This window comes from Phlebotomus argentipes, unplaced genomic scaffold, assembly GCF_947086385.1.
Source record: "Phlebotomus argentipes unplaced genomic scaffold, Phlebotomus argentipes genome assembly scaffold_4, whole genome shotgun sequence".
NCBI classification, from domain to species: Eukaryota; Metazoa; Arthropoda; class Insecta; order Diptera; family Psychodidae; genus Phlebotomus; species Phlebotomus argentipes.
Genome location: NW_026776174.1, coordinates 1,861,084 through 1,888,741, shown reverse-complemented (window position 1 = coordinate 1,888,741; position 27,658 = coordinate 1,861,084). Strand labels below are relative to the sequence as shown.

Here is a 27,658-nt window from a genome sequence, read left to right as displayed (position 1 = left end):
GGTGATTGAAATATTTTCACTCGTGCAAATACTTATTCACACATACTCTGTTTATTGTCGTGAGAAGATATCAGTGGTGTGGAAAGGCCATTAGAATTCAATGTAAGCCTCCATCTTATTAATATATTCAACTTTTTAAGGCTTATCAGTGGTCCTGAAAATTACCTCAAACATATCCTATCATCAGTGAAATTTTGTAAACTGCGGTGGTAATTAAAATATATATTTATTGCTCTTTAATTACTACGCTACTGGTGGAAGTAAACATTGGGTGGCATTATAATGAGACACCCGCGACATAATTAATGTAGAATCACGACAATTGCAAATTGTCCCACACCCTTTAATTAATTGCCACAATGAATCAATGAACTTAGGATCAACAGCAGTTATTAGGCGCACATTTTCTCTCTCCCCCTTTTCTCTTCATGTGTCTCTTTTTTCACGCAATATTCACACCAAGTACAACATTTCGATATTTTAGTGGGCAATGCATGAAATGAGATCATTATGTGATTCCTTTTCTCACCTTCCCTCTTTTTTTGGGTCATTGGCTGTGTTTATTTGTGCGATAAAATTGGCCAAATTGTGTCTGAAGAGAAATGAGAGTGAGTGAGAGAAGAGCTGCCAGATAGTTATTATTGATATAATGGAACACAGAGACATATTGCGAAAGATGTTGTGTGTGCTGAAATCAATTGGATTACAATGTGTGTCTGCTTTAAGTTTGCAGACGAAAAATCCACCAACTGAGAGAGAGAGAGCTTCACCGCCGCACAGAAAGAAGTGAGTGTATGGCTTTTTACGAGACCGATGAAGGTTGTTCTTCAAGTGTCCTCACATTTTTCCAGCCAACCACCAAATGACGGCTCTTTTTTTCTACACTCTCTCACACAAGACACTTTCGGATTCAGCGATTTTTCACACAAAACTTTTAATTTTATTGTGCCGTCTGACAACTGTGAGGAATGACTAAAGAGAATGCACCAAATTTTTGATAGACATTGGAGGATTTTTGTACCAAACATTCTTGATCCCATTTTCCACCCGTCAGGCACGAAAAATTCACACACGCACACACAAAAAGAGCATATCAATAGTAATGTAGGTATTATTATTGTCTCATTTGAATAATTTAAGTTTCCCATATATATATTCGACTTGTGTGTATTTATGAGAAATTGAGTTCAAGAAACATTTCAAGCATTTTGCCAGATGAAAAAGATTTACAATTGATTTATTCCACGAAGGCATAAACATAAAAGGAATTTCTCAATAATTCTACGATTAATCATCAATTGGTGTTTCACCCATAAGTGCAATTATGTGTGCCGCTTGATCGTGTAATTTCGCGCGGGGGTGTACAATGTGCAATTTATTATTGAACCTCTCGTTCTCTCTCTAAACTTCTCTGCCCATGGGCAAAAGAGCATGAAAAAAGATCACTCTCATTCACGTTTCTGTGACCATTTTCAATTCAATGAAACTGAAATGCTCTCATTTTTGTTGATTTGCGCTGGAGTTTTATTTTAATGAAATAAGAATGATAAAAAATATGAGCAAGATCAGCCAGCACTGCAGCCCAGCATTGCATGGGTGTAACAGAGACGGAGGACAAGATTGAAGTGCAAAAAAGTCTGTGGCCCAGATTGTTGAGAGCCGAAGTTTTACATAAAATCTCTTTCTCCTGATTTTTCTTTAATGCCAGACTCCTTCAATGATGATTGAATGTAACCGCGCATCAGTGGCATTGCGGAATATCTCTCTCGTTCTCTAGGGAGATGTGTGTCTTATTTTTTTCTTCTTCTTCTCCTCCTCACGCGCTCTTCACTGACACAATTACCTCTGAACTTTATACATATGAAATGCAAAAATATGATGAATATATTTCTACTCTGATCTTTTTGCACTTGCTTGCAATTTCTTTTCGGGACATTTTGCCAGATTTTCTTTTCAATATCTTGCCAGATTCAATGTTTAAGTAAGCATAAAGTAATGAATTTCTATTTTCAATGAATCTTCTTCTTTCCCAAATACCTGAAAATAAGGAGTTTTACTCTTCTTAATGATTTGATGAAAAATTTTCTATACCAAAAAACATCTCAACGTCCAATTAATAAAACAATTAGAACGAAAACTAACAAATGTGTTTAATTTTCTACTAAAATGCTAATAAAGGCATTTTGTGAAGCATCCAAGATAGCATTTATATTTTAATTAATTTTTATTAACCAACAATTTGTGAATGTGCAAAATTTAAATTCCAGTTTGGAGGAGTTTCTGGCAATTTTCCGATGTGGTCTCGCATTTGAATGCTTAACTATAAAATCACATTTGAGAAATCAATTGCTTCCTTGTGTGCCACCTGCTCTGTTCTCTCTTTTTCTTGGCCTTTCTGGGCACTCAAGGTGCCTCTCCGTGATATCTGTGACGAAGTGAGCCATCATTTCAGGGGGGGCTTCTTAAATGAGAATATATTGCCAACTTTATGAGTGGCTCTTCTCCGCGAATGGTGTGATAAATTAACCCAGAAAAAAGCGTCAATCCGGCTCAAAAATCATCTGCCTCGCGCTGTCCGTTCATTCTGACAAAACATTGTATATTTGACCTCATATCAATATTAACCCCGTGTGATTATTTATTTATAAATTTTTGCTCTTCTCCAAATGTCACTCTCGCAATTGGTCAGCTTTGGAGCTTTTTTGCGCGCTTCCGCATCTCGCTTTTTTACCGTGCACACACTGGAAATCTCATTGCTCATCCATTCTTTTGAGCAACGCGCGGTGATTAAAGTATAATTTAACTAGACAGACAACATTCTCATGAGACACCCAATTAATTTCTGCGATAATTATGGTATCAACAAGACGATAAATTTCTTGAATATAAAAAGAGACAACGAGAATTCTATAGAATTGGGACTGTGTGATTGTGAACACTTGAACGCGCGAGATTCGTGAACTTTAGCGTGACCATTCAGTGACCTTGACATTTTTCTATTGTTTTTTCTCCCTCGCCAAAAGTTCACCCACGAGACATTCGCTCTATTGATCTTTGATGGCAATCCGGACTTCGCCAGCGCGTAAGAAACATGACAATTCGACTGAGACAATTTAATTGCAAATTTATTCATGCAGGCCATTGGTGGAAAATTGAGGTGAATCGAGGGCGATGTGAGGAAAATTCATTGAACATTTCGTGACAAAGTCGCACGAAGATTCACGATCTTGTCACCTCATTTTCCAACAATGCATTCACTATTTTCTTTTTTTCTGACTGCCTTCACCCAGTGCAAGTGGAAACAGTGTGAAAAATCCTCTCGTATTTTGCTTGTGAAATGTTAATTCCGACTGAGAAAAACGCAGAATTGCGTTTCGGGAGAAACCTAACCTCACTCTTGATCTGCTTTTTGTCGTTCAAGGAAAAATCACTGAAGGGCTCAACTCGGAGGTTTATTTACCCACTTTCCATGCCACCAGCTCATCCCTGGCCACATTAGCCGCCTACAAACCACTCAGAAGCCACCCCAGAAGCCGCAAAGGCCACTCATATGCCCATCAAGGCGATTTTCTACCCGAAAGACAGTGGAAAGTGCGACTTTCTGGCGTGTGGAGCACTTTCTAAATTTGGCCACCAACCTTCACTGTCCAAAATATCAATATAGGTGAATCTTGACGGTGACGAGGAAAGCCACCGAGTGCAATTTTCACGGCAAAAGGAACAGACAAAATAGAGAGACGTAGAAAAAATAACATACCTTCACTTTGCTTCGATTTTTTCGTTGTCTCTGCAATGCAGCCACACGGATTTCCACACAAATTAGCAATAGTTCTCCCTCTGCGAGCACTCTATCCTTTGGAGACACACTCAAAGTACTTTTCACAGGAAAATATGTGAATTTTGACGAATTTGTCGCGAGTTTTCACAGATTTTCACTCGGATCGACACAGTGGCGATAAAAGGAAAATGGCGATATCGAAATCCGATGACACTTGGCGATTGACGACATGCATGCCAGTTCTCATCACTGGCAAATGATTGGCGCTGAATTTGAACTGGAAGGAAATTATTTCATTCCACGCGGAAAATCGCAGAGAAAAACTAGAATTTTCTATTAAATTATTAAAATATATTTTCATACTCTTTTAAAGTCAGATTGGCAATTGGTAGTGTTAATCCTAACGGGATTTGGGAGGTAAAGGGAATGAATAATTTATATTATTACTATCACTAAACTGAAGATATAACTCATTTTTCCCATGTGTCCGTTGTGGTGGCTCTTGTTTTACACCATTGCTTGTCCCCGGTTCATCAGTGTCCTTCGGCCGTAATTTAAAATAGTTCTTGTTAAAGAATATAGGGATTCTTTGGTTCACCATCACGTCAACGTCCTCCAACACGTTCGGTTTGGCCAATCGCAACTTGCTGCTGAAGCTGAGACCGTTAGGGAACATGGCGAGGTTCTTCCTGATCTCCTTCTCGATAAGGGCAATCGATGCGGCCTCCGGATTGTCGGTGCTCTTGCCTGGACAATTGAAGTTCCCGGAATCGAGCAGACTTCTTAATTCATCTTCGTACTGCTTGCGCAATTGCTGCATCATAAAGCAATTGGGACCCGTTTTTTCATGCGGCACCACCTCGAAGTCCCCAAGAATAGTCTCCTGGGCATCGGCATCAACCACTGTGAAGTCCTCGATGTCGTCGAACCGTCTAGGATCCCACATTTCTCTTGTGATGTAAAATGAGTCTGTAAAAGACGAAAATATTAAATAATGACAATAAGTTTTAAAATTATTCACTACACAAGCAGTATTGTCACTTTTCTTGCAACTTTTTGTAAAAACAGCATTAATAATGGTCAAAATTAGGATTTTCTAAACAAAAGCAGCAAAATCGAAAACAAATTGCGATCAGCACACCGATCACAGCGCCACGTGTGACAAATTTCAGAAAGTTGTCTTCCCAAAAATTTCTACTCATTTCGCTGATTTAGCACTTTTCTTTATGTATTTGCTGCACCAAGCTCACAAAATTTGTCTTCCTGACAAAATGGGCTGCTTGTGCACGTAAGGAAAACTAAATATCCTTCTCACCTTAACGCAGTATTTGTATGAACACTTTTAGCAGTTTTCTGTGTAAATCTATAAGGTTTTTGATAGAATTACAGTTCAACGTGCTTCAGCTTTAAGTTTCTTCTCTAACACAATATATTACTACACTATTTTACAATATTTATCGTACTTAAACACTAAAATGCAGGGCCAAAAAGACTTTGACTGAGCTGTCTAAATTTGTTTACAAAAATTATTAAATGTCACGCTTGCCTGCCACTTGCCGACACCAGCGCCACATACCGAGATTAAGGTCAATTCAATTTTTCCGTTAAAGATCCTTAGTGATTAATAAAAGAGATTTTCCTTGAATTTTTTATGCATTCCTATATTCTACGACACAGCAATGTTTCATCATCAATTTTACAACTTCAGTTTCTTGTCGTTGTCATTATAAGTACAGCCACAATTACGAGATTTAGGCGAAGAAAGTGTACTTCTTTTTGTCCTCATCGCAAGTAACATCTGTCTGAGTCCCGTTTTCCTTCAGCCAGGATCTCTCCCAAACAGCCAATTTGCATTTGAGCACCTTATCAGGGTCCTCTCGCTTGAACTCCACGTTGATCTCATAGAGAACTCCTGAGACCACTTTCTTCGTAGCGCCAAGCACTCGATGAAGTCTGAGTGGAGATAATAATATTAATCCTGGAATATAAAGAGGGAAATCATCCTTGTTCTCACTTGTAAGCATTTCCCTCCTCGCCATTGAAGGACACCAAAGAAGTCTTCACAATGTTCTGCACTTTCTCGTCGTTCTCAAAATCGTCAATGGGAATTGGACCGCCTGGAATGAATTTAGGCGGTTCAGCGTCAACGGATCTTCTCTGTCTGAAGGTGTAACGCTTGGTATTGTCGCAGTTGAACTTCACTTCCCGGCTGGGAGTCAACCAAGATCGCTCCCAGACATCCAGATCACACTTCACGTCCTTCGAGTCGGAATCCTTCACATCCAGATTCGCTTTGTACGCAATTCCTGCAACTACTTGACTTGTGGCACTGTTGATGCGAACAAAGCTACACAGGAAAAAATGTATTTTAGCTTCTTTATCGCTTATGTTTGTTGCATTTGAGTTTTCTTCTCACCTGTAAGTATCACCATTTTCCGTCTTTCCAAGACTCACGAGACTCTCCTTCACGATATCGTAGATGGGATGAGATTTATCCGACAGATCAATTTCCCTCGGTCCTCCGAGAAGCTGTGGTTTTGGCTGGAAGATAAGAGAAGAATCTTTTGTAGAATTGCTTAATAAATCACAGCAAATTAATTTTAGGCTAAATAAAATGACTTGTAAAATGATGAGATGAATTGGCAATTTTGTACATTTTCATACCGATTCTTTTATGACACTGAAAAAATATGGAATAAAATCATTTTCCTACTTCCTTTATCGCTTTCCGGAAGATTACTTTCCCCGCAAAACTGTGTCAAGAATCTCATGAAAGAATTCTGCTCAACAGTTTGTAATTTATCATTATACTGTTTATTCAAAAAAATGAAGTCTGTTATAAAAATTTCCATGGATAATTTCACAAAATACGAGAGAGACAAGTATTTTTTTTTAGTATATCTTTCAGTTAAATCTCTAGTTCTACTACTGGAGACTTTCGCAACTACGGCTCTACGCCAGCACTGCTGAGCTGGCCATCGAGTTGATTCCGCAGGTGTTGTCGCCGCGGAAGACACGATAGTAGCCCTGCTCGCCCCACTTGGGACCCCAGGAGTTCTTCACGATCCAGTAGGGCAGAGTCTTGTTGAAGAGCGGATACTCAGCCACGCCGTAGCCCACGATCAGCACCCCGTGATCGATGCTGCCGTGGCGACAGAGCGGCCGCCACGGATGGGAAACGCCGCCGCGGTAGAATTGCATGGCGTTGGCGTTGATGCCAATGGAAATGGGTCCGTTCTGCAGCAGCCACAGTTGCATGGCCGTCTCGTTCTTGGGCAGATCCACTGCTCCGCTCACTTGCACATGGCTCATGGTCTTGTTGAACACACACTCACCCTTGCGAGCGCGGTACGGATACTCAGATTCCAGCTCCAAGCCGCCCAGCTGCTCGATGGCCCTGAAAGCGGAGAATGCCGTCAGTCAATTGGCTCATCAACAGTGTTCGCATCATCATCACAAATACTCACTTGTACGCATTGTCAGGCAATCCACCGGCACACGCTCCGTCCACAGTGTCGCAATCCAGCAGCTCCTGCTCAGAATACTCCTCCAGAACGCCCGTCTTGATGGCATGCAGACCCTCAATGTTGCCCGTGACGGAGAAAGCCCAGCAAGAGCCACAATTGCCCTGATTCTTCACTTCACTCACGACATTCTTATCACGCCAATCGAAGCTCTTCGGCAACTTAATGTTTGGAATCTCCGCAATGGGATTGGGAATGTGATTCTCATCCAAACTCCTCCTCCACAGACCCGTCCTCATGCGATACTCAGTTGGCGTGAGATCAGCAAATTCCGTCACTCCATACTTGGCAGTTCCCATCTCGCGCTCATTCAGCTGCTGAATCTTCACCAAATTGTCCTGGAAGATGCGGAAGCGCAGAGATTTCTCCATCGACGAGTGATAAGCACGACTAAACTTCAGCTGGAACTTGTGAAAGAGTTCCTCATGATGAGCCAGAGTCTCTTTTTGGTGCCTCAATCGCTCCTCCTCCGCCTCATAATCCGCATCACGACGACGATGATCGTAGATCAGTGAGCGTTTGGAGCGGAAAGTGTACTTCTTCTTGTTCTCATCACAAGAAACATCCGTTTGACTGTTGTTCTCCTTCAGCCACAATCTCTCCCAAACAGCCAGTTTGCACTTCAGCACCTCCTCGGGATTCTCCCTCTTGAACTCCACATCGATCTCATACAGAGTTCCAGCCACAGTCTTCCTCGTGGCACTAACAATGCGATGAAGCCTGAAAGAAACAATTTTAAAGGCTCTTTTCTCTCCTCATAAATCTCTGTAATCTCACTTGTAAGCATTTCCTTCCTCGCCATTGAAGGACACCAAAGAATTCCTCACGAGATTCTGCACTTTCTCGTCATTTTCAAAGTCAGGAATAGGAACTGGAGCTCCTTTTATATACAAAGGCTGCACATTGTCGAGAGATCTTCGCTGTCTGAAGTGATAATGTTTGGTATTGTCGCAATTGAATTTCACTTCACGACTGGGATTGAGCCACAATCGCTCCCAAACTTCCAGATCGCATTTCACATCCTTCGAGTCGGAATCCTTTACATCCAGATTCGCTTTGTAAAGAGTTCCTGCAACTGTTTGACTTGTGGCACTGTTGATCCGGACAAAGCTGAAATACAGAGAATAAATTTTGGCTTTAGAGTGTTTCAGAATATTGAATTCACTGGAAATTGTCATAATATTCTCAATTTCAATGACAGGAAACATTTTTGTGACCATTAGAATATGTTAAATTCAACAATTTGAGATAAATCTTCAAGTATAATTCAATCAACCTTGAAAAATGTTTCTTAATGCATTCTGAAAACTATAAATTAGCACACAGAAATTTTTCCAAATTAAATAAAGCATCAAAAGCGTCAATGAAAACCAACTAACACAAGATTATTTCTCACCTATAAGCATCACCATTTTCCGTCTGTCCGAGACTCACGAGACTCTCCTTCACGACCTCGTGAATGGGATGAGATTCATCCGACAGATCAATTTCACTCACTCCGCCAAGAGTTGGTATTCCAGCGCGTTTCTCTCTGCCTTTCTTCTCCGAAAGTGGCTTGCACAGAGTCTGCTTCAGCTTTAGCGACTTGGGGTTGCAAAGAACCGGCTGGAATGTAAAAATATCTCTGCATTAGAGCACAATTTGTCAATATGATTTCACAGATTGGAATAATAAAAGCTTCAGCATGGAATAAGCTGCAATGGAATGGCAATTTTGTGCATTAGTACCGAGATATTCATGGCATTATAGAGTGAAAAAGATGGAACCCAAAGCCACCAATGTGATCATCCGGACATTTACCTCAGTCGGACACAACTTTGCCGTGTCCGGAAGAACATTTTCCACGCATTCTCGCACATTTTCCTCACTCTCATCGCATTGATTGTTAGCCAAAATTCTTTTGCATTTTTCCCTGTTTTTCGCCTCTTTTATTGCTGATTCTAATTGGACTTTGTGTGTCTCCGTGACACTCAATTCTCGCTTCTGCCGCTCAAGCACCTGAATATTCCCATTCGGAGGGATTTGGTCTGGGTCAATTGTAAAGAAGGGATCAATGATCATCTGTTGCTGTCCCAAATCCTCCTCCGAAAGCTCCGGAGTGACTGTAGACTCTGGTGGAAGATATGCATTGGTTGGCGGAGGCGATGGAGTGATTTCACTGGCCTGTGTCGATGTGATTAGCGGTTCTTCAGTCTCTGCTTGAGGATCCCCTTGAGGATATGCAGTCTTTGGTACAATTGTCTCCTCCTCCACCTCTGGCCGCACGCCACCATCCACGGGCGCCACATTCTCCCTCACAATCTCTCCCGGCGACTTGGCGGCCAGGAAGTACGCGTCCAAGAGAGCCTTCATTTCGTCCGACAGTTGCGCCACGGGCAATTCTGTCGTCGTGTCATGGATCACATAGTAATCTCTGGGTGTCGTTGTCACAACTTGCTTCTCCACCTCCTTCAGCCTCTCTTCGGACACTGTCTTTGGTCTGTCCGTGAAGATGGGATTCACCCTGTTGTACTGACTCCAATCAGGCGCCGCGGGATTCGGACTGCCCGTGCAATTTGTCCCCTCGAGCATCCGCCACTTGTCGCCCCACTCAGTCGTGATCCAGGGCTTCTCGAACACCTCCATGGAGCACACCACCCGCTCGCCAGTCGCCACATGCTCCGCGTTCACCACCAGGATGAATCGCACGCCGGCCACGACCTCGCGTGCGGCCGAGATCACAGTCAAGAGCTGATACTCCGCCGGGAGGAACGTGAGCGCCAGATGCGTGATGCCCAGCAGCGTGGGACTCAACTCCTCGCGTGCGCCCATCGTGTCCACGTGAATGGCCACGAAGCGCTCGCCGGACGTGGGCTGATCCTGTTGGGGAAGAAAACCAAGAGGCATTGGCTCGTGTCGTTTCATTCGCTCCCTTTCTCTCTCTCTCATTCACGCCTCGTGATCTGTGTGCGATGGTGATGTGCTTCCCAAGTGTCGTGTGTGTGTCGTTCGTGACATGGAAGTGCTTAGCCTGGATTGCCAATTTGCCAGATGCTGTGTTTCCCTAAATTGGTGCTAATTCAACACCTCAAGTCAGTGTGTTAGTGATTAATCCGCCTTTGTGACTCTCATCATGCTTAGAATTGGAGGAAAATGATCAAATGAGATTCTTTCATGTCCTCTAAAGACAATTAATTAGCAGAAAATGAGTAATTCTTGTCAATTCTCATCACCTTTCCATTCAATCATTTGTGTTGAACTATAAAAAGCACAACAGCTTTTTTTATTCCACACACATCAAATGTCGAATATTTTCATTTACTCCAGAGCAAATAATTCTGATTTCATACACAATAAAACTGTTCTTTTTTCCCCACTCTGCAAATAACAAAGTGTCAGCAAAATGCTAAGTGAAATATTTGCACCCAAAAGTCACACACTTGAACAAATTTCAAGCACAAATATTTCTCATAAGAATACAACAAAGCAAAAAACCAATCAACTTATCTGAGAAATGTAGAAAAACTGGATTGTTTTCTTCAGCAATCTCAACAAATAGAGCAGGAGAATATTTCTCGTGATTTTTTAACAAAATCATGACCTTTTCGTGACATTTCTATCAAAAAATGAGATGATTTGGTGGATCAACTAATAAAATTTCATGGTTAATTTCATTTAGAAGTGCTGAAAACTATCTCAGTGTGCTTCGATGTGATGTTTATTGTGCCTTTCATTGATTCTAACGACCTTTCCAAGGCACTCTTTGAGAAATTGTGTGTGTGTGATGATCTCAAATTTGTGCCGCGTGTTCGAACATCTGTTGATTGAAGCCATGCAAATGGAAAAGTTTTTTTTCTTTCTTTTTTGTGTGCGAAAGAGCTGCAAAGGAAGCCATGACCAATTTGACAGGAAAAGCCTCTCCTCCGATTCCCCATGAGATTTTCTGATTTTCTGACTGATGGCAGGAAAACTTACCGCCTGTTCGTCATTTATGACCTCATGTTCGAGCTCCAGAGCGCCAGTTTGGACGGAGTCTCTCTACAAAGGTTATTATTGAACATTTTTTAAGCATTACAATTGGCGTCTTCCTCGCGAAGCTCGCGAAGCATGCCAACTGAGATTGCGTAGAAATCTCACTGGGCACAACTCAAAACCCAATTTATATGATTAATTCGATTATTTGCTTGATCTTTTAACCTGAAATGTCAAGAGTGCGATATTGCTTGTTGGCGAAGCACTTTTGCTATCGCGAACTTGAGACGCAAAAATCTCCATTAGCACAATTGAGCTCATGAAAGTGCTTCTCATTGGATTTACACCACTTAGAGGCTTCCCTGAATCACTTCACGCTCCAGTCGAGGTGAAACTGGAGTGACTAATCTTCCGGGAAAGTCAATTAACAGCGCTATATGCACAAAATTGCCAAGTGTGATGCCATTTTTGTTGTCGAACCAAGGAATATGTTTTGGTGAGAACAAAGACTTCTTTCTTCGCTTTACCTCATCCGCCAATTCAGCACTCGCGCCATCCAACTTATCATTCTTCACAGCCACATCCTCCGTTTCACCACAGAATACACAATTGAGAGTGACACTGGTGAGAAAAACCAGGAAAAGGAGATTCCTCTTGAGATACATCTTCACTATTCGACTGACTGATGGCCACTGAATCATTCAATGATTCAATGACGGCATCTGAGCTGTGGCGCTCGCAATTTTCCCCAAAGCGACGCGAACGCCATCGCACAAAACTGCACTGAAGATATGAAAGAGATTTTTGATTTAACAGTCAATTTGGAGATCATGAGCGATCTCTCGCAAACATCGCGCCGAGAGCGAATTTCAATCAGCGTCTGACATCGGGGGGAGACCAATTTTTGCCACCCAGCAAAATATCCTTGGAAAATAGAGTCAAACACCCAGCAAACACCTCAATTTTCACCACATTATCGCTCTATTAAGATAAGCCCTAATTTTATCGCACGTATAAAAGAGAGCAACTCGGCGATGAACAGTTTCAGTTCGTGCTCAAGATGGGAAAGTTTCTGATAGTATTTTTATTAGCGTGCTTTGCAGTCTTTTCAAGCGCCGAAAAGGCTCGCTTCGACAACTACAAAGTCTTCACGGTACAAGTGGAGAATGAGAATCAACTAGAGGTGTTATTTGAGATGGAAAAGACGGCATTCTCGAGCTATGACTTTTGGAAGAATCCCTCGAAAGTCGGCAATTCCGTTGATATTATGGTTCCGCCGCACAAATTATCAGAGTTTGAGGAAATTATGCAATCCCTTCAGTTCTCAACATCCGTGAAAATCTTCAATGTTCAGGAGTAAAATGTACATTAAATTTCACCGATTTCCGTGATTAATGGGAATTGTTTCTTCAGACTCATTGACAATGAACAGCCCAAAATTTCGCCTCGCAACGATGACTTCACATGGGACAAATATCACACGCTGGAGGAGATCAACGCATGGCTGGATCAGCTCTTGATAGACTACGCTGGCGTCCTGACTCCCGTGAGTGCTGGAAGTAGTCTCGAAGGACGCCCGATCAGGGGTGTTTTGCTGTCTTACAATCCTGGCAATCCAGCCATCTTCATCGAATCCAACACTCACGCCCGAGAATGGATCACTTCAGCCACGGCGACTTATGTTCTCAACGAGTTCCTGACCTCCACCGATCCTGACATCCGTCGCATTGCCGAGAACTACGATTGGTACATCTTCCCCAATGTGAATCCCGACGGCTTCGCTTACTCCCACAGGACTAATCGCATGTGGCGGAAGACTCGCGCTCGTCACGGCGTGATTTGCCTGGGAGTGGATCCGAACAGGAACTGGGCTCACGCATGGCAAGGTAAATTGTCGTAGAGAATTGCTGGATAGTGACTTATTCCCTTTCACCCGATGCATCATTGCAGATGGATCGAGTCCTGGCGCGAGCAACGATGTTTGCTCAGGAACTTATGCCGGTCCAGCAGCATTTTCAGAGCCTGAAACCAGATTACTGGCCGATTTCGTTCTCCAGCGTAGAGATCACATCAAAATGTACCTATCCTACCACTCGTACAGCCACCTGCTTCTCTACCCTTGGTCCTACACCTCAGATCCCGCAGATCATTACGACGATCTCCACCACATCGGAACTGTGACGGCGGATCGACTGAAGGAGAGCTACAACACAGAATACACCGTGCAGAGCTTCTTCGATCTCTACATCTCCACCGGCACCAGCATTGACTGGGCCTACGCCGAGGCCGGAATCCCACTGAGCTACACTTATGAGTTCCGCGACAACGGAACCTACGGCTTCATCCTGCCGGCAGACCAGATTCTGCCCAACTCCATTGAGGTTCTGCAGTCGATGATTGCTCTGTGTGATGAGAGCGAGAGATTGGGCTATTTGTCATAACAGGGATAATAAAGATGATTGAAGAGTGCCAAGAATTGATTTCCTATCTAATCATTGGGGAGAATTGATCGATTGGCATTAGAAGGATTTGGCCAGAGTGAGATAAACGCGGGCTTTCCACCAGTTCTTCACGTCACAAAGATAAAAGGCGAGATGTTTTCGAAGGCTGGACTTGAGAGCACACCTTGCGCGTGCAATTCTTTGCGAATTTTCGTCATTTTCACAATTGCAATCAATGTTCTTGACAATGATAAGATTAGAACAATCTACCAGCACTTGTGCTCTGATGACAATGGAAAACTACCAAAATCTGCAAGATTTCGAGTGAAACGCCCTGTTAATTACGGAATCAATCACACTTTGGGAGTATTAAGATAAACCCTCGCGTGATAGGCCTAGACGCGAGTATAAAAGAGCAGCATTGGGAAGTGAGCGGCTCCAGTTTATCCCAGTGGTCAGAATGAGGAATCTTCTAGTGTTGGCGATCGTGCTGCTGGCGGCCTTCTCGAGCGCCGAGAAGGCTCGCTTCGACAACTACAGAGTGTACACAGTGCAGGTGGACAATGATGAGCAATTGCAAGTGTTGTACGAGATGGAGAAGGCCGCTTTCTCCAGCTATGACTTCTGGAAGAATCCCTCCTACATCGGTCGTCCCGTTGAGGTCATGGTGCCGCCGCATAAGTTCTCCGAATTCGAGGAGATCATGGAATCCCTCCAGTTCCAAACATCCCTGAAGATCACCAATGTTCAAGAGTAAATAGGGACTGAAATTGAGGAGATTTTCTTCTGACTGACACAAACTTTCACTTTGGTAGACTTGTGGACAAACAACAGCCCGAAATCACACCCACGAGTGACTTCGACTGGACCAGATATCAGACCATGGATGAGATCAACGCCTGGATGGATCAATTGATTGCCCAATATCCCAATGTTCTCACGCCGCTCAGCTATGGAAACAGCTACGAAATGGAACCAATCAGGGGTGTTTTGGTCTCCCATCGCGTAAGACATCCTCGATCTTAGCCACAATTCTAGCCCACTAAACACACACACTTTAGGCAGGAAATCCAGCTGTCTTCATCGAAGGCAACATTCACGCCAGAGAATGGATTTCCGCTGCCACGACCACCTTCGTCCTCAACGAGCTCCTGACCTCCACCGATCCGGAGATCCGTCGTCTGGCCAATGACTACGATTGGTACATCTTCCCCGTCACCAATCCCGATGGCTACCGTCACTCGCACAACACCAATCGCATGTGGAGGAAGACTCGCTCTCGCCACGGAGTCATTTGCGTTGGAGCTGATCCGAACAGAAACTTCGGCTACCAGTGGCAAGGCAAGAAAGCCCCCTAATTTCCCAAGACTCCTGTCTTAACACACACACTTGCATTGCAGATGGAAGCGGACCTGGAGCCAGTAGCAATGTCTGCTCTGAGATCTTCGCCGGTCCAGCGGCATTCTCTGAGCTGGAAACCGGACAACTCGCCAACTTCGTCCTCCAGCGCAGAGATCACATCAAAGTCTATCTGTAAGATGCTGAAACGTCGCAATTCCCACCACTCTCTTGGCTAATCCAAGCACTTCTTTCTTCTCAGGTCCTTCCACTCCTTCAGTCAGCTTCTTCTCTACCCGTACGCCTACACTTCCACGCCCTCCCAGAACGCTGATCACCTCCATCAGATCGCCCGCGTGGCTGCTGATCGCCTGCGCGGCAGCTTCGGCACCGAATACGCCGTGCACAGCATGAACAGCCTGTACATCGCCACCGGAACCAGCGCAGACTGGAGTTACGGCGGCGCTGGCATCACGCTCAGCTACACTTATGAGTTCCGCGACACTGGCACTCACGGCTTCCTCCTGCCACCAGACCAGATCATTCCCAACTCCGTGGAAACTGTGCAGTCGCTGATTGGCATGATGGACGAGGCGGAGCGATTGGGCTATTTGTAATAACAAAGTCTTAAGCGTGGTGATTGACGAGTGTTCAAGATTTGATTTTCTTATCTAACTGGACAAAGAAAAAAAGTCAATGAAAATATAAAGCAATTCAGAAAATTCTAACAATGTGCGTGTGTTTTGTGGATTTCCCCAAAAAGTTTTCGATTCATGCAAAGTCACGAGGTCCAAAGTTTGGGGGTCAAGCCAAGAGGCTTTCCTATCAAGCAAAGAGGCTCGTCCGCATGGAAACCCGATAGTTTAATGAATATCTTACTGGGATTTTCATGGTTTATTGATAAACAAAGTTCATAAACTGATTCCTTTGGCTGTCAAATGAATAAATTCAGAAGTTAATTGTAACAAGTGATGATGAAAAAGGTGAAAAACAAGACTCCAAAGTTCAATTTTCCATCAAAATTCCAATCTCTATACTTACACATCTTCCTGTATTGACATAGGGATTAAATCCGAGCATCTGTTGCGAAATTCTCTCGTTGTGTTGAAGATTTTGCCTTTGATTTCTTCTTCTTGACGACGTCCGCAACTCTTGGTTTCTTTTCTAGATCATTAAACACATATCCATCGTTTGATGCACCAGAAATCCGAGTTCCAGACGTTGAAGGATTCTTACTAGACCAAGTAGCTGTAGAACTGGAACCCGCAGAAGTTGTTGCGAACTTTGCAAAGCTGCTGAAATGCTGCGGAAGCGAAGAAACGCTAGTTGTAGTTGTTGTTGCTCCAACAGTTGCCGTTGTGAACTTCGTTGAAGATCCGAAATTAAACATACAAGGCTCAATTGAGCCAAAGGAAAAGCTGAAAGCCTGGGAAGAGACTGGAGTTTCAGTGATTTTAGGGCCAAAACAGAAAATCTTCCTGTCGCTTTTGTGCGCTTTCGCCTGCAAATTCTTTGCCTTCGCTTCAATTTCCCTGTCCTTTCGGACCAACATGTCACTCATGTCCTTTCTGTCGGGACGCGCAGGATGGATAAGTCGGATTGGACGATCCTTGAGAATTGTATAGAGTTTGTTCATTTTTGAAGCACTCAATTGTCTCGTTTCATATTCGAATGGTTCTGTTAACAACAAAGCATCGAAATCTGGCCACAAATCAAGCTCCTGAACAGAGGAATTTCGGGTCACTCTCACTTTCAGTATCTTCTTGAGTTCGTTGATCTTCTTCCTCTGGTTCATTATAATCGGACGCATAATATTGATTCTCTTGTACATGTTTTCAATGGACGAATTGTCCAAATTCACATTTTCGAGCTTTGTTCCGTCTTTCTTCATTTCTTGCTCGATTTTCTGCCATTTCCATCTTGTATCAACTGCTAATTCGAAGTCTTCCAAGTCTTGCAAGTTTCTGGTCAACATATCCCGAACCTTACACTTCATTTCCTCCTTGACACGGTCAATGCCTAAGCGTTCCGCAGCGTTGCGATCGCGCTTCGCCCGCAGGATGAGATCAAATGCCTCGCTGAGAGACAGAGTGAGATTCGTCACACTCTCAGCAAGGGATTCAATGCCTCTCATTTCCTGGACACTCCAGTCCTTCAACGCTTGCAATTGTTCTGAACAGCTTCCAGAAATCTCTTGAGATTCGATCTGCGTGTCGATGTTCTGAGAGAGTTGAAAATTCTTGAGATCTCTCTCAAAAGCTTGCACTTCTTCCGCTATCATCTCATATATTAATATTTTCCAGTGGTTCACAGTGGAAACTTCCACAGCAAGAAGCTCCGTCTGCGGTCGAATGGCTGGAAAAATGCACAGATAAAAGAAAGGGAAAATGCTCAATGATAGTTTTTTATATGGCGTGTGACGTTCGGAACGACATACTTGATTCTTCCTGTAAGACGCTCTCATTCACGCCAATGGCACCACTTAGCTCACTCCCAACTGGCTCATTGTGATCTTGTTTATCCATTTGAACAATTTTCCACACGTAAAGATCGTTTGTGTAAAGAAAAAACACAGAAAACTCTTGAGAGAAAAACTACGAGCGGCTCTCGATCCAAATTACTTTGAGAATCGCCACTGGCGCTGATGTCGGCGTGGAAACAGTTTTGAAAATTTCAATATAACGAAAGTTCTCAATTTTTTCTCACATTCCTTTTTCGATGGAGAAATCACAGAAGACTCAGAAAAATCAATAAAAATGAAGAGCAGTAAGTTAAGAAATTAATCAACACTGAAAATTAATTCAATCGAAAGACGACGAGTGACTTTTTTCCCAATGCACAGAAGTCATGGGAAAATGTTCACAAAAACACATTTGCATAAATATCACATTTTGCTTTCTAGAAAACCACATTCTGAACATCTTGCAGGAATTTTTTTTTTGAGTTCTGATAGCTAATTGGAAATTGGAAACTCAGTAGACGAGAAAACCTCACGAGATTCTCAATTAGAAAAGTCATTCGGAAAGTGTCATTTCAATTAATTTATTACATTATGTAAATAACACAATGAATACTTCATTTGAATTCGCTTCTTTCATACATCGCTCATGTTTATTCTTCTTCTTTTTTTTCACCTAAAATCAAATTATATGTTGTCCTTTGCAAACTCTTGTCCTCTCTCTCTCTCTCACTCACATCCGCGTCACTTGCATTTCTTTGTAATGTTCTTCCATTTTCTCAGACAATTTCTCACTTTATTTTAAAACGATCCTTAAATCAAATAGCAGTCTTACAATCTACAAATTACATTATCAATTAATTCATATCTCTTTAGTTTACACGCACACCGGCTGTCAACTTCCACTCACTTTTAGAATAATCATAGTTAATAAATCTTTCTCTAGACATGTTCTTTTACTATACTTTCTCCTCCCTTCCACGCGACGGAAGGATAACTTTTTCCCACTTCTTCTCCTCTCTCTTGCCTTTTTCTCGGAAAGAATACAGCGCGCAATGTTTCAACGCAAAAATCAACATTGAAGTCACTGTGAATTGGTTTTGGTTCTGACAAAGGTGCAGGAAATACTAAAATGTGATTGATATTCTCTTTGCATTCTCCACACAGAGACTAAAACAGCATTTTTTTTATATCTATTTCCGTGATATTTCATCTTAAACAGAGACGACATTCTCACTCCCCTTAAACACCACTGTTTAAAATAATATTCCATAATATTTATGTACAACATTCTGTGATTCTCATTTTGGATCATCTTTTCTTTATTTTTTTTCATTGAGGAATTAGCTAATTTTTTTTTCTTCTTCTTCATTAAAATATTTCATATTTGTTCTCTCTCTCTCTTGTCTCACTAAATTCAAAAATTTGAATTGCGATTTATTTATTAAATTTGGTGACACTTTTCAAGGTTTATTCTATTTTTTTCATGATTTGTTTTCTCCTCTTTCTTCGTCATTTGCGCAACATCAAATTGTGGTAATAGACTTTTATGTATATTTTTTCTCTTCACACCGTCATTCTCCTCTTGTTCTCTATTATTTCTTTTGCCTTTTTTCATTATTATTATTTTTGACTAAATAACAGACTCGTTGTCTAATTAAAAAAAAAAACATTGTTTCTGCAAAAATTCAATTTTATTTTTTCTCTTCTCCGTTGATTTAAAATTAAGCGAATTATTGTATCACAAAAGAAGCTAATATAAAATGTAAAAAAAAAATCAATTATATATGGCAGACAAATTGAAAGACAAAATTACTGGGAATTGTTTTTTAAATAAAAATTTTCAATTCTTTCACTTCTCCTTTATTCTTTTTATTCTCTTTACTCATTCTGATCAATGCACATGAATTTTTCACTCTAAAATATCATCATTTCGCCATCACTGCGTTTTTCCATCTAATGTTTAACAATAATTAACGTAACTCTCTCTCTCTCTCTCCCTCTCTCGCTCTTCCTCTTTCTCTCTCTCTCTCTTGCATTCCCTTCAGGCCCCGCGCGCTTCCCTTTTCGCTGCAAAACAGTGTTTTTGAAGCGAGTGAAGAAACAGAAATACATACATAGTCATCGTTCAACACTCATTTTCTTCAATCGAGATTATCTTGGAAAATTAATTTGATATAGCCCGGAGTTCCGACTAGAGGCGTAGCACAGAATGGGCACACAGCTTGGAAACCATTTGTGCCGTGAGGAATATCCACGTTGGCCCAGTATCTGCAGAGGAGGAGAAGAACAAAAATGTGTGATTAGTGCGTGCGCGCTGATGAAACTGAGGCGGAGAAGGAAGGGTGAAACATTATTAATTGCATCCTACACAACACACACATCACACAAACTCATATTTTCTCTCGTCTCTCTTCTTTTCATGTCCTTGCGCAACATGACAGAAGAGGAGAGAATTCTTTTGCACACAGTTGTGAAGAAAAAACACCTTTAATCATTCCTATTCCACAAGTCCCCCCCCTGAATTTGACATTCGACACCCAACAGCAAAACAAGGAAAAGGTGTTGTTACAATTTTAAATCAATTTTCCTTCATATCAACCGAACCACAAAGTCTCGCACGCTGTCTCACATTATAATATTCATGTAAAATCATGAATATACATAAATGTGTAGCATGCGTGGAATATGCTCTGATTTAAATTTCATTAACTCACAAAACATGTGATCATAAAATATTTACACTACAATAGATCTAAAACATCTATTGTCATGCCTTCAATCACACTATAGAATTATTACAATTGAGAGTGCAATTCAATGCTTCACCGGTTTAGTTTAATAAATTTTCAGCTTCCGAAGTAATTAACTTAGCACAACATACATTTTAGGAACTGCATCGGAAACGAATTCTCTCTCAAATCTCTCGTTACCCATTAATTTATCGCATCCCTTTTCGACTATTTTAAAGTACAATCAATAGCACACGAGCGAGAGAGAGATTAATCTTTTCTCAAATACCTTCAGAGAGCGCAAAAAAGACGGTGTTGTCACGTCTAAATTACAGTATTTCAAGCACTCATCAGCGTTGTACTTCTTCTAACCATCATTCATCAATCGTCTGTCATTAATACAGCCAAAATTGTCTGTAATTTACACTCATTTTCACCCCGAATGGATTTCATGGTCAAAGCAGTATGAAAAGAAATCCATTTGTAAAATAAACCAAAAATTAACTCATATTCACAGTCAAATGCTTAATCCGAAAGTGTTGCAATTTTTTCTCATAATAATAATAATAATAATGTTTCATGACAATCACACGAATGATGGCAGGGGAATTGAAATAAAAGGATGTGAAAGAGAGTGAAATACTCACTTGACTGTCTTCTCTGTCGCCATGTGACCACACGGATTAAATGCATAAGTTGGCGGTCCAGAGTCCACATAGAAGGCAGGTTCGATTCCCATACACAGTGTCACAACGGGTCCCATCTCCAGACACATTGGACATCGTCTGGCTCCCGTGCTCTTGTCCTGACCCCAATCGTGGTGTCCTTTTTAAGGTGGTGCAGATGCATTTGGCACACAATCACGCGCACAGATTGAGCGTGTTAAGAAGGAGAAACAGATAAAAAAAAATCAGTTCACACATATCAATCATATGGGAAAAGTCATTGTCATTCGGGGTGATGTGAAAAATTAATGAGCACTCTTTGTCGAGGAATGTTTCCTGGGGCACACGTGTGGGTGATGGTGGGCGCAAGGTGAGGTTGATTCGTGTGAAATTCCATAGTGGGGTTGATGATGAAAAGAAAATGACTCCCTCGCTTTCTCGCCGAAGAGAGACTTAAACACATCACATACATACATATACTAACCTTGGACATGGCCACAATTTAAATAGACATAGGGCTGGTTTACATGTTCACCGAGAGTAACCTTCCGTGGAATAACTAATGTGTTGAGGCCAACCGGACATTGTGGACGTCCAGCATTGATTTCATCCACTAATTTCTCGAGGTCTCTTTTGGTCTATTTTTTTTCCAATGAACATATTGTTGTTGTTGTTGATAATGTCGAAATCCGCGCGATGGCACGTGAAGGAGGCGCGCGCGCAATGGATGAGGAAAGAGAGAGAACAAGTGGAGTAAAAATTAAATACAACATGTCAGACAAGCAATTCCGCAGAAGGTTGACTTACTGGTGAATTGTGGAGTCCTTCGGCCGATCGCCACAGTAGGGTAGCACCACATAAATCAATTAACGTCCCATCCTGCAGTATATTGGACTCATCGAACACAGGAACACCCTTCTGCTGGGCCGATCGCGACTCACGCAAGCTGAACACATCGCCACCCACTGAACATTCACGCCACAGACCACATTTGGCATTGCCGCCACAGAATTGGCCCTCAGGATGCATTATTAAGACACCATTCGTCGTCAGACCATCAATTTCCACATTGTCCTGCCACTTCGTAGCTTTTTCCTGCAAAAAAAAACAGACAAAATAGACGGAAGAGCTTTCTTTAGTCTCCAACACTATTTATAGACACACTCCACATAGTAACGAAGTCTTTAATCATTAATGAACACTTCTCGACTTCACTGAAAGTCTCGATATTTAATTTTTCATGCTTCTTTTATCGGTTCTAACATGTTTTTTTATGCTATTTCTATAAATTTTCCATTCTTCCAATTTGCAATCAAGAGAGAATAAAATTACAGGGATAAGTAAAGTGCACTTTCCGTGAATTAAAAGCAGAATAATTGCACGTAATCAATAGATAAGTGGTGAAATAAAAACAATATAAATTTATGCCCACCACAGAAATCAATAATATTGATCTTGTTTCTCTCCCGCTTTTATTATCGTCAACGGCGCAAATAATTTTTCATTATTTCATCCCCCACAAATTGATATTTCTCCATTTTATGCGCTCAATATAGAAAGTTTTGATATTAAAATTACGCAAGCGCCCGCGTAAATCACCATCCAACTGTATCCATATTATTAGACAATATTTAATTAATTTACATGGTGAGAGGCACAATTAATTGAGGTGTAACTTCTGTCGTACAATATTCGACAATTAATGTGACAAAACCGTTTACATGATTAATACAGTTCAATTAACTTTGAACTCCCCTTTAGAAAAAGTATCCAAAGACTTCCTTAAAACACAAAATCAATTCATTTTCATTCTTCTGGGAAAATCCATCAGCAAAAAAAAGGAGCAAATAGAAAGGACGAAAAACTTTGAATAATTCAGTTGTGGATATTCTCTCTTGGCGCAGAGAGGAAAGAAAAAATCAAAGAGGTTTTCATCCTCTATCTCTGTAATTTCCACAAAGTGAATCCATTTCACGAATATAGTGATAAATCTTCAGAAAAGCATCTCCCAGCAAAATAAAAGACATCACAGAGAGAGCTGTGCTTCACTACAAAGAAATACGAAATCATTTATCAGGAAAGGCTCTCTTTTTAAACATTCACGAAAGAGAGAAAAAGGAGAGAAAAAAAACCTACACACATTGAGGAAAACCACGTTGATGTCCTCATACAAGAGTGAAAATTCAAACGATAAAAGTGAAAGAGGAAAAATATAAATCGTGTTGTGGGTGGGAAATTAAAGCGAGACAGTATAAAATTTTCCTTCTCTCTCTGAAATCGTCAACTCACAAACATCGATATTATTAAAACTTTATGAGGTGTTTTCTCATGCACTGGCAAATGCATTTTTAAAGACAAAAAAAAATAAAGAAGTACAACACATAAAATTTATTAGGCACTTGATCTTCCAGAGACACGAAGTGCATGATGAAAAACAATGAGAACCTTTGTTCACTGTTTCACTGTCGATTAGACTCTTGAATGGAGATTAAGTGTAATTTTTAGACCCCATTATTAACACATGTAGTTTTTTTGTGTGCATACAAACAACCATAAATATACTTAATAAATGCCTTATGCAATATTGAAAGCAACAAGTGCAATTAGCAAATGATAAGACTACAACAATTGCTCTTCTTATCTCAAATCACAACTATTTCACTACCAACAACTAATGCCTTCGTCTAATTCTCTCTCTCCTCCACCCATTTATTATAGAATTCACTCGAGGGTGCTGTAAAAATTGGTTATCTACCCAAGAAAACTGTCTCTGTCACAGACACATAAGCAAACACTGATATAAATACAAGTCATAATGATGCCTTTTTGCGTCACATTAGAGAGAAAAACACATTAAAAAGTCACTCCTTTTCAAGACTAAAAGCTTCAACTTTGCGCTTTCTGTCGTCCATCCAGCGAAAATGCCCTGACTTATCCTTGACCATTAAGCAAACACTTCTGATATAATATAGTACAAGTTGAGAAAATCGACTAATCAATTTAATCCAACCATTTCTCATAATCTCGACCTACTTTCTTCGTGCGTCCACGATGTTGGAAAAATAAAACATACACAAATGTCTCGTATTACCCATGCCACCACAGTAAAATGCTAAAGTGGAAAAAAGAGGGTTGAACGGTGTCAAATGGTGGATTTGCACTTTAAATTTCAATTGAATGCGGCCACCAAGGGTGGGAGAAGAACCTTCAGACTTACGTAATAATCGTATTAAGAAGGAGAGCAAGATATAAAGTTACTATTAAGGCCAAAGTTTGATCTATTTTGGCAACTTCAACTAGAAAATTCCTCTCCACCTTTTGTCTAGCTAACAATTGCTGCTTATTTAGCCATAAAACACAAACCACCGAAAAACTATAACACAGAAAAGCAATTAGACAAAAAATATTAACCCAATTAAGTGAATTTCTTGCCAAATACACCTTTTTTTTCCACGCATGTCTTCCAATGTCACACTCTTCATTATCAATTTTTGTAATGAGACAAGAGCATTACAAGTTTACCCAACAAACTCCCAAAAGTCACTCACTTCTCCACACACAATTGAGTCTTGAGAAAGTTTTCTCTCCTGGGCAGACAGAAAAAGGGTCGTGAAAGTGCTGAGAAATCAACGAACAAATATCACTATTCTATCTAAAGTTCAAATCCATCCCTGAACACTTTTATTTGTCATCATCCTATGCAATTACACTTTGGGAGGATAAAAATAGCATTGGAGAGAAAAGACGGCAAAGAGCATTTAAAAGTTGAAGGAAAATGTTGACTGTGATGGAAAAACATGGACACTTAAAAGGTTGCCTTTTCTCTTCTCGTACATACAACGAAAATAAAACTAATTTTTCTTCAACTTTGTCTTTTTTTTTCCCTTCCATACTTTTGGTGAAGCGATACCAGAGCGCGCGTATCTTATGAAATCTCACATACACACACGACGTCAACGATATACACTCTAGAAATATCACACAATGTTTTCCCTCAACTTTCCGCCCCGTCGCCCGGCCTTTCTTTTCCCAGTGACTTCTCAGTGTGAGGCGTAAAAGAAGCAATTATCACATTGCCATGAAATAGTTTAATACTTCCACCCATTGTGCTAATCAATACAGAAAATATTGCCTCGCCTTTTGTGTACCAGACAAACTCTCCTCCTCAACTCACCCCTAAGAAGATATTTCGGCTGGAATCGAAGCCAGCAGCGTATATTCTCGCCTTTGAGGTCTCTGATCGATCCACGAGGATTCTGCATGCGAATCTCGATATTGTACTCTGCATCACCTTGGCGTCCTTCTTATCACCGGGCAGGGTGTCCATTACCACAAAATCAATGGGAGATTCTGATGATCTGCCAACCTGCGAGAGAGAAAGAAAGAAAATGCTTATTGATCAATCACTTAAATCACACTTCTTTGCATTTTCATATATACAATACTTCTTCTATTCATGAGCTGCGTCTCTTCCAGTGATAAACTCTCTTGTGAATTCAGTAAATTGACTTTATTCGACAGGTGGATAAAAGATTGATGCTCTTCTACGGTTTCTTCTCCATAAAATCGCTACACTTTTATTCCCTCTATTTATTCCACGAAGCGCAAGCTCAATTGGAGTGTTTCTTAAACTTTTATGACATTTCAAATGTCCCTATCAAATGGACATGAGTCTCTCCTTTTGGTCTATTTAATTAACAAACGACTCTGATCAGGATTGCACAAAACTTGGGAATCTTTCACCCATTTCTGCCCTTTCTGCCTCAGTAACAAGAACTTTGATTTTTCTTTTCAATTAAAGAATAAATATCAAAAGAATATGGCTTCTAGTGAACTTTTACACGTTTCCATGTCTTCTCACATTGCGGAATATAAACAGGAGTAAATGAACTTTGATCAGCAACATCAAGTCAATTATGCAATTTCCGAGACTATGTAAATATTGTAAATTGTTTCTACTCTAATAAAAGAATCCACAACACAAGTTGCAAGTAAACAGTCTCCGATTTTACTTGGCAGCCAGAGAGTGAGAGAGAGAGAGAAATTAACACGACACGGCAGGACAGAATATAACATTTAGCGTGTGTGACTTTTGCCACGTTCCCAAAACTCAACAAACTAGTCGTGTGTTTGCCCAGAGATTTTGCAATTTTACCCAACTATATTATACATACAATAAAATCCAAGAATATTTAGAGATATTTTATTGCACCTCGTGTGGCTCACCAAGGAGTGTTCCCAACCCAGAAGAGTCAATGAATCCGTGAGCCCTCGTGTACACGTGGTGTAGGTGAATAAAAATAAAAATTGGAAGATAAGAGAAGTTACATGAAAAATGACTGCATTTCCTTCTTCGGAATGGTTGCATTTATGAAAAGAGTATATAATGGATCCATAATGCAATCAACAACAATGACTCGTTGACCTAACGATTAATTCCAGTTGACATGTACACCTATACTGAACATATCGTTCATGCTGAACGAGCATACCTCCCTCTCCTCCTCGCGAGCAGTACATGTGATCTTATCCCATTCACTTGCATTTCTGCGCGTGAGAGAAATTCAGAAAAGCCGCACACACAATTGTATGTACATATATATGTATGTTGCTGGAATATTGTGCAATATTGCCTCCTCATATGAAGTGCATTCTGCACAGCCACACACTATCCATTCATATATAATGAATTGTGGACGCCAAGTTATTGCTAATTGTTACTCCGCTCACTGCATCCGATGTGCATACATCAAACAACGTGGCGCACAAGACACAACGCCACAGTGAAGAGGAGTTAAGAAGGCAGAGACCCTCTGTGCATCCAAACACTCCAACTAACGCTTCAGTCGGCAGAGTCGGATTATTTTGTCTGCACACAACATTATCCATTAATTGCATAATCAACCACATTTTCCCCATCAACACACACGCACACGCATCTATATTTGCCCTGACAACGTGCGGAGAGAGAAAAAGTCCATCGCGAGATAACATGTGATTGGAGAAAAAGACCGGATCTGTGTGATGGAGTTTGAGAAAAATCTGTTTGGAAACAACTCTGCGCCATTCAGACCTTGGCCTAACCCATTTCAGATTGTGGTTTTACTCTTTTGCACTCCGCAAAAGTCACTCTGTGTGTGTCTCTCTCCTCAGTGATTGTGGGTTGCATGAAAAACTATAAATGCACAACTTCTTCTGCACTCACAATACCAGACAAGACGCCACCATTGCGCAGAGTGAATCTCATGTTCTTGCCATTCTTTGCTACAAAATCCTACACATGTGAAAAACTTCCAAACTAAATACTATATTCTGTGTGTGTGTGTGTGTGCATTGGAAAAACAAGAGAATGAAAAATATTTCTGGGAAATTATCCAACATACACTTTTATTCTTCTTCCATCAATTGCAATTAAGAACAAGTCTGAAGCTCACTTTTATCCATCCTCATTCATGTATATAAATTATTCCACTAACGACTGCGCATTAATTTATATTATAAAAATACAGAAAAAAGTAAGAAGATTGTACCGTACAAGAGTGAACTTGAGCATTTGAAAAGAAATAGCAACAAGTGGCACTTCAACATCAATGAAAGTTATATGGGAGAAGTATAAAGTGAAATTTTACTTCATTTTCTCATTAAACTTGTTCTGGAAGTATGCAATTCGATATGTGAGAATGATATCAAAGATGAACATGATTGATTTGTTCCACTTTACTTATATACTCTCACACACATTTTCCTCCATCTTCTTCTCTATACACAATA

General features: G+C 40.9%; 7 protein-coding genes across 8 annotated transcripts in view; 1 reads left to right on the top strand and 6 right to left on the bottom strand.

Moving 5' to 3' along the window:
• Positions 1-3,972, bottom strand: part of LOC132258325 (protein roadkill) — an 83,547-nt gene extending 79,575 nt beyond the window's left edge. For both annotated transcript variants that reach the window (XM_059755592.1, XM_059755593.1), the window contains exon 1: positions 3,758-3,972. The gene's annotated coding sequence lies outside the window, so the exon portion shown is untranslated. The remainder of the gene's footprint in view (positions 1-3,757) is intronic.
• Positions 3,973-4,142: 170 nt separating this feature from the next.
• LOC132257303 (uncharacterized) lies at positions 4,143-5,519 on the bottom strand. The gene is made up of 2 exons (XM_059754158.1): positions 5,094-5,519; positions 4,143-4,747 (listed from the first exon to the last, which is right to left on the bottom strand). Exon 2 carries the CDS (start codon positions 4,722-4,724, stop codon positions 4,179-4,181), a length of 546 nt encoding a protein of 181 aa, XP_059610141.1. The 5' UTR covers positions 4,725-4,747; positions 5,094-5,519; the 3' UTR covers positions 4,143-4,178.
• A 10-nt stretch (positions 5,520-5,529) lies between these two features.
• On the bottom strand, positions 5,530-6,434 carry LOC132257836 (uncharacterized). The gene is made up of 4 exons (XM_059754875.1): positions 6,398-6,434; positions 6,195-6,339; positions 5,793-6,125; positions 5,530-5,731 (listed from the first exon to the last, which is right to left on the bottom strand). The coding sequence occupies exons 1-4, from the start codon at positions 6,432-6,434 to the stop codon at positions 5,530-5,532; spliced, it is 717 nt and encodes a 238-aa protein (XP_059610858.1).
• Positions 6,435-6,444: 10 nt separating this feature from the next.
• On the bottom strand, positions 6,445-11,942 carry LOC132257302 (putative cysteine proteinase CG12163). The gene is made up of 7 exons (XM_059754157.1): positions 11,781-11,942; positions 11,257-11,319; positions 9,103-10,161; positions 8,699-8,907; positions 8,080-8,412; positions 7,246-8,022; positions 6,445-7,175 (listed from the first exon to the last, which is right to left on the bottom strand). Exons 1-7 carry the CDS (start codon positions 11,916-11,918, stop codon positions 6,731-6,733), a joined length of 3,024 nt encoding a protein of 1,007 aa, XP_059610140.1. The 5' UTR covers positions 11,919-11,942; the 3' UTR covers positions 6,445-6,730.
• A 345-nt stretch (positions 11,943-12,287) lies between these two features.
• On the top strand, positions 12,288-15,649 carry LOC132257834 (uncharacterized). The gene is made up of 9 exons (XM_059754873.1): positions 12,288-12,300; positions 12,357-12,609; positions 12,667-13,139; positions 13,204-13,687; positions 14,088-14,447; positions 14,510-14,699; positions 14,756-15,035; positions 15,095-15,227; positions 15,295-15,649. Exons 1-9 carry the CDS (start codon positions 12,288-12,290, stop codon positions 15,647-15,649), a joined length of 2,541 nt encoding a protein of 846 aa, XP_059610856.1.
• Positions 15,650-15,915: 266 nt separating this feature from the next.
• LOC132257801 (uncharacterized) lies at positions 15,916-17,768 on the bottom strand. The gene is made up of 2 exons (XM_059754836.1): positions 17,470-17,768; positions 15,916-17,387 (listed from the first exon to the last, which is right to left on the bottom strand). Exons 1-2 carry the CDS (start codon positions 17,555-17,557, stop codon positions 16,099-16,101), a joined length of 1,377 nt encoding a protein of 458 aa, XP_059610819.1. The 5' UTR covers positions 17,558-17,768; the 3' UTR covers positions 15,916-16,098.
• A 285-nt stretch (positions 17,769-18,053) lies between these two features.
• LOC132257448 (protein pellino) overlaps positions 18,054-27,658 on the bottom strand; it is a 29,862-nt gene continuing 20,257 nt past the window's right edge. The window contains exons 4-8 of the mRNA XM_059754345.1: positions 25,062-25,253; positions 21,695-21,982; positions 21,372-21,525; positions 20,870-21,047; positions 18,054-19,761 (exon numbers count right to left, since the gene is read on the bottom strand). Of these exons, the coding sequence (XP_059610328.1) occupies positions 19,635-19,761; positions 20,870-21,047; positions 21,372-21,525; positions 21,695-21,982; positions 25,062-25,253 (939 nt within the window). The 3' untranslated portion in view covers positions 18,054-19,634. The remainder of the gene's footprint in view (positions 19,762-20,869; positions 21,048-21,371; positions 21,526-21,694; positions 21,983-25,061; positions 25,254-27,658) is intronic.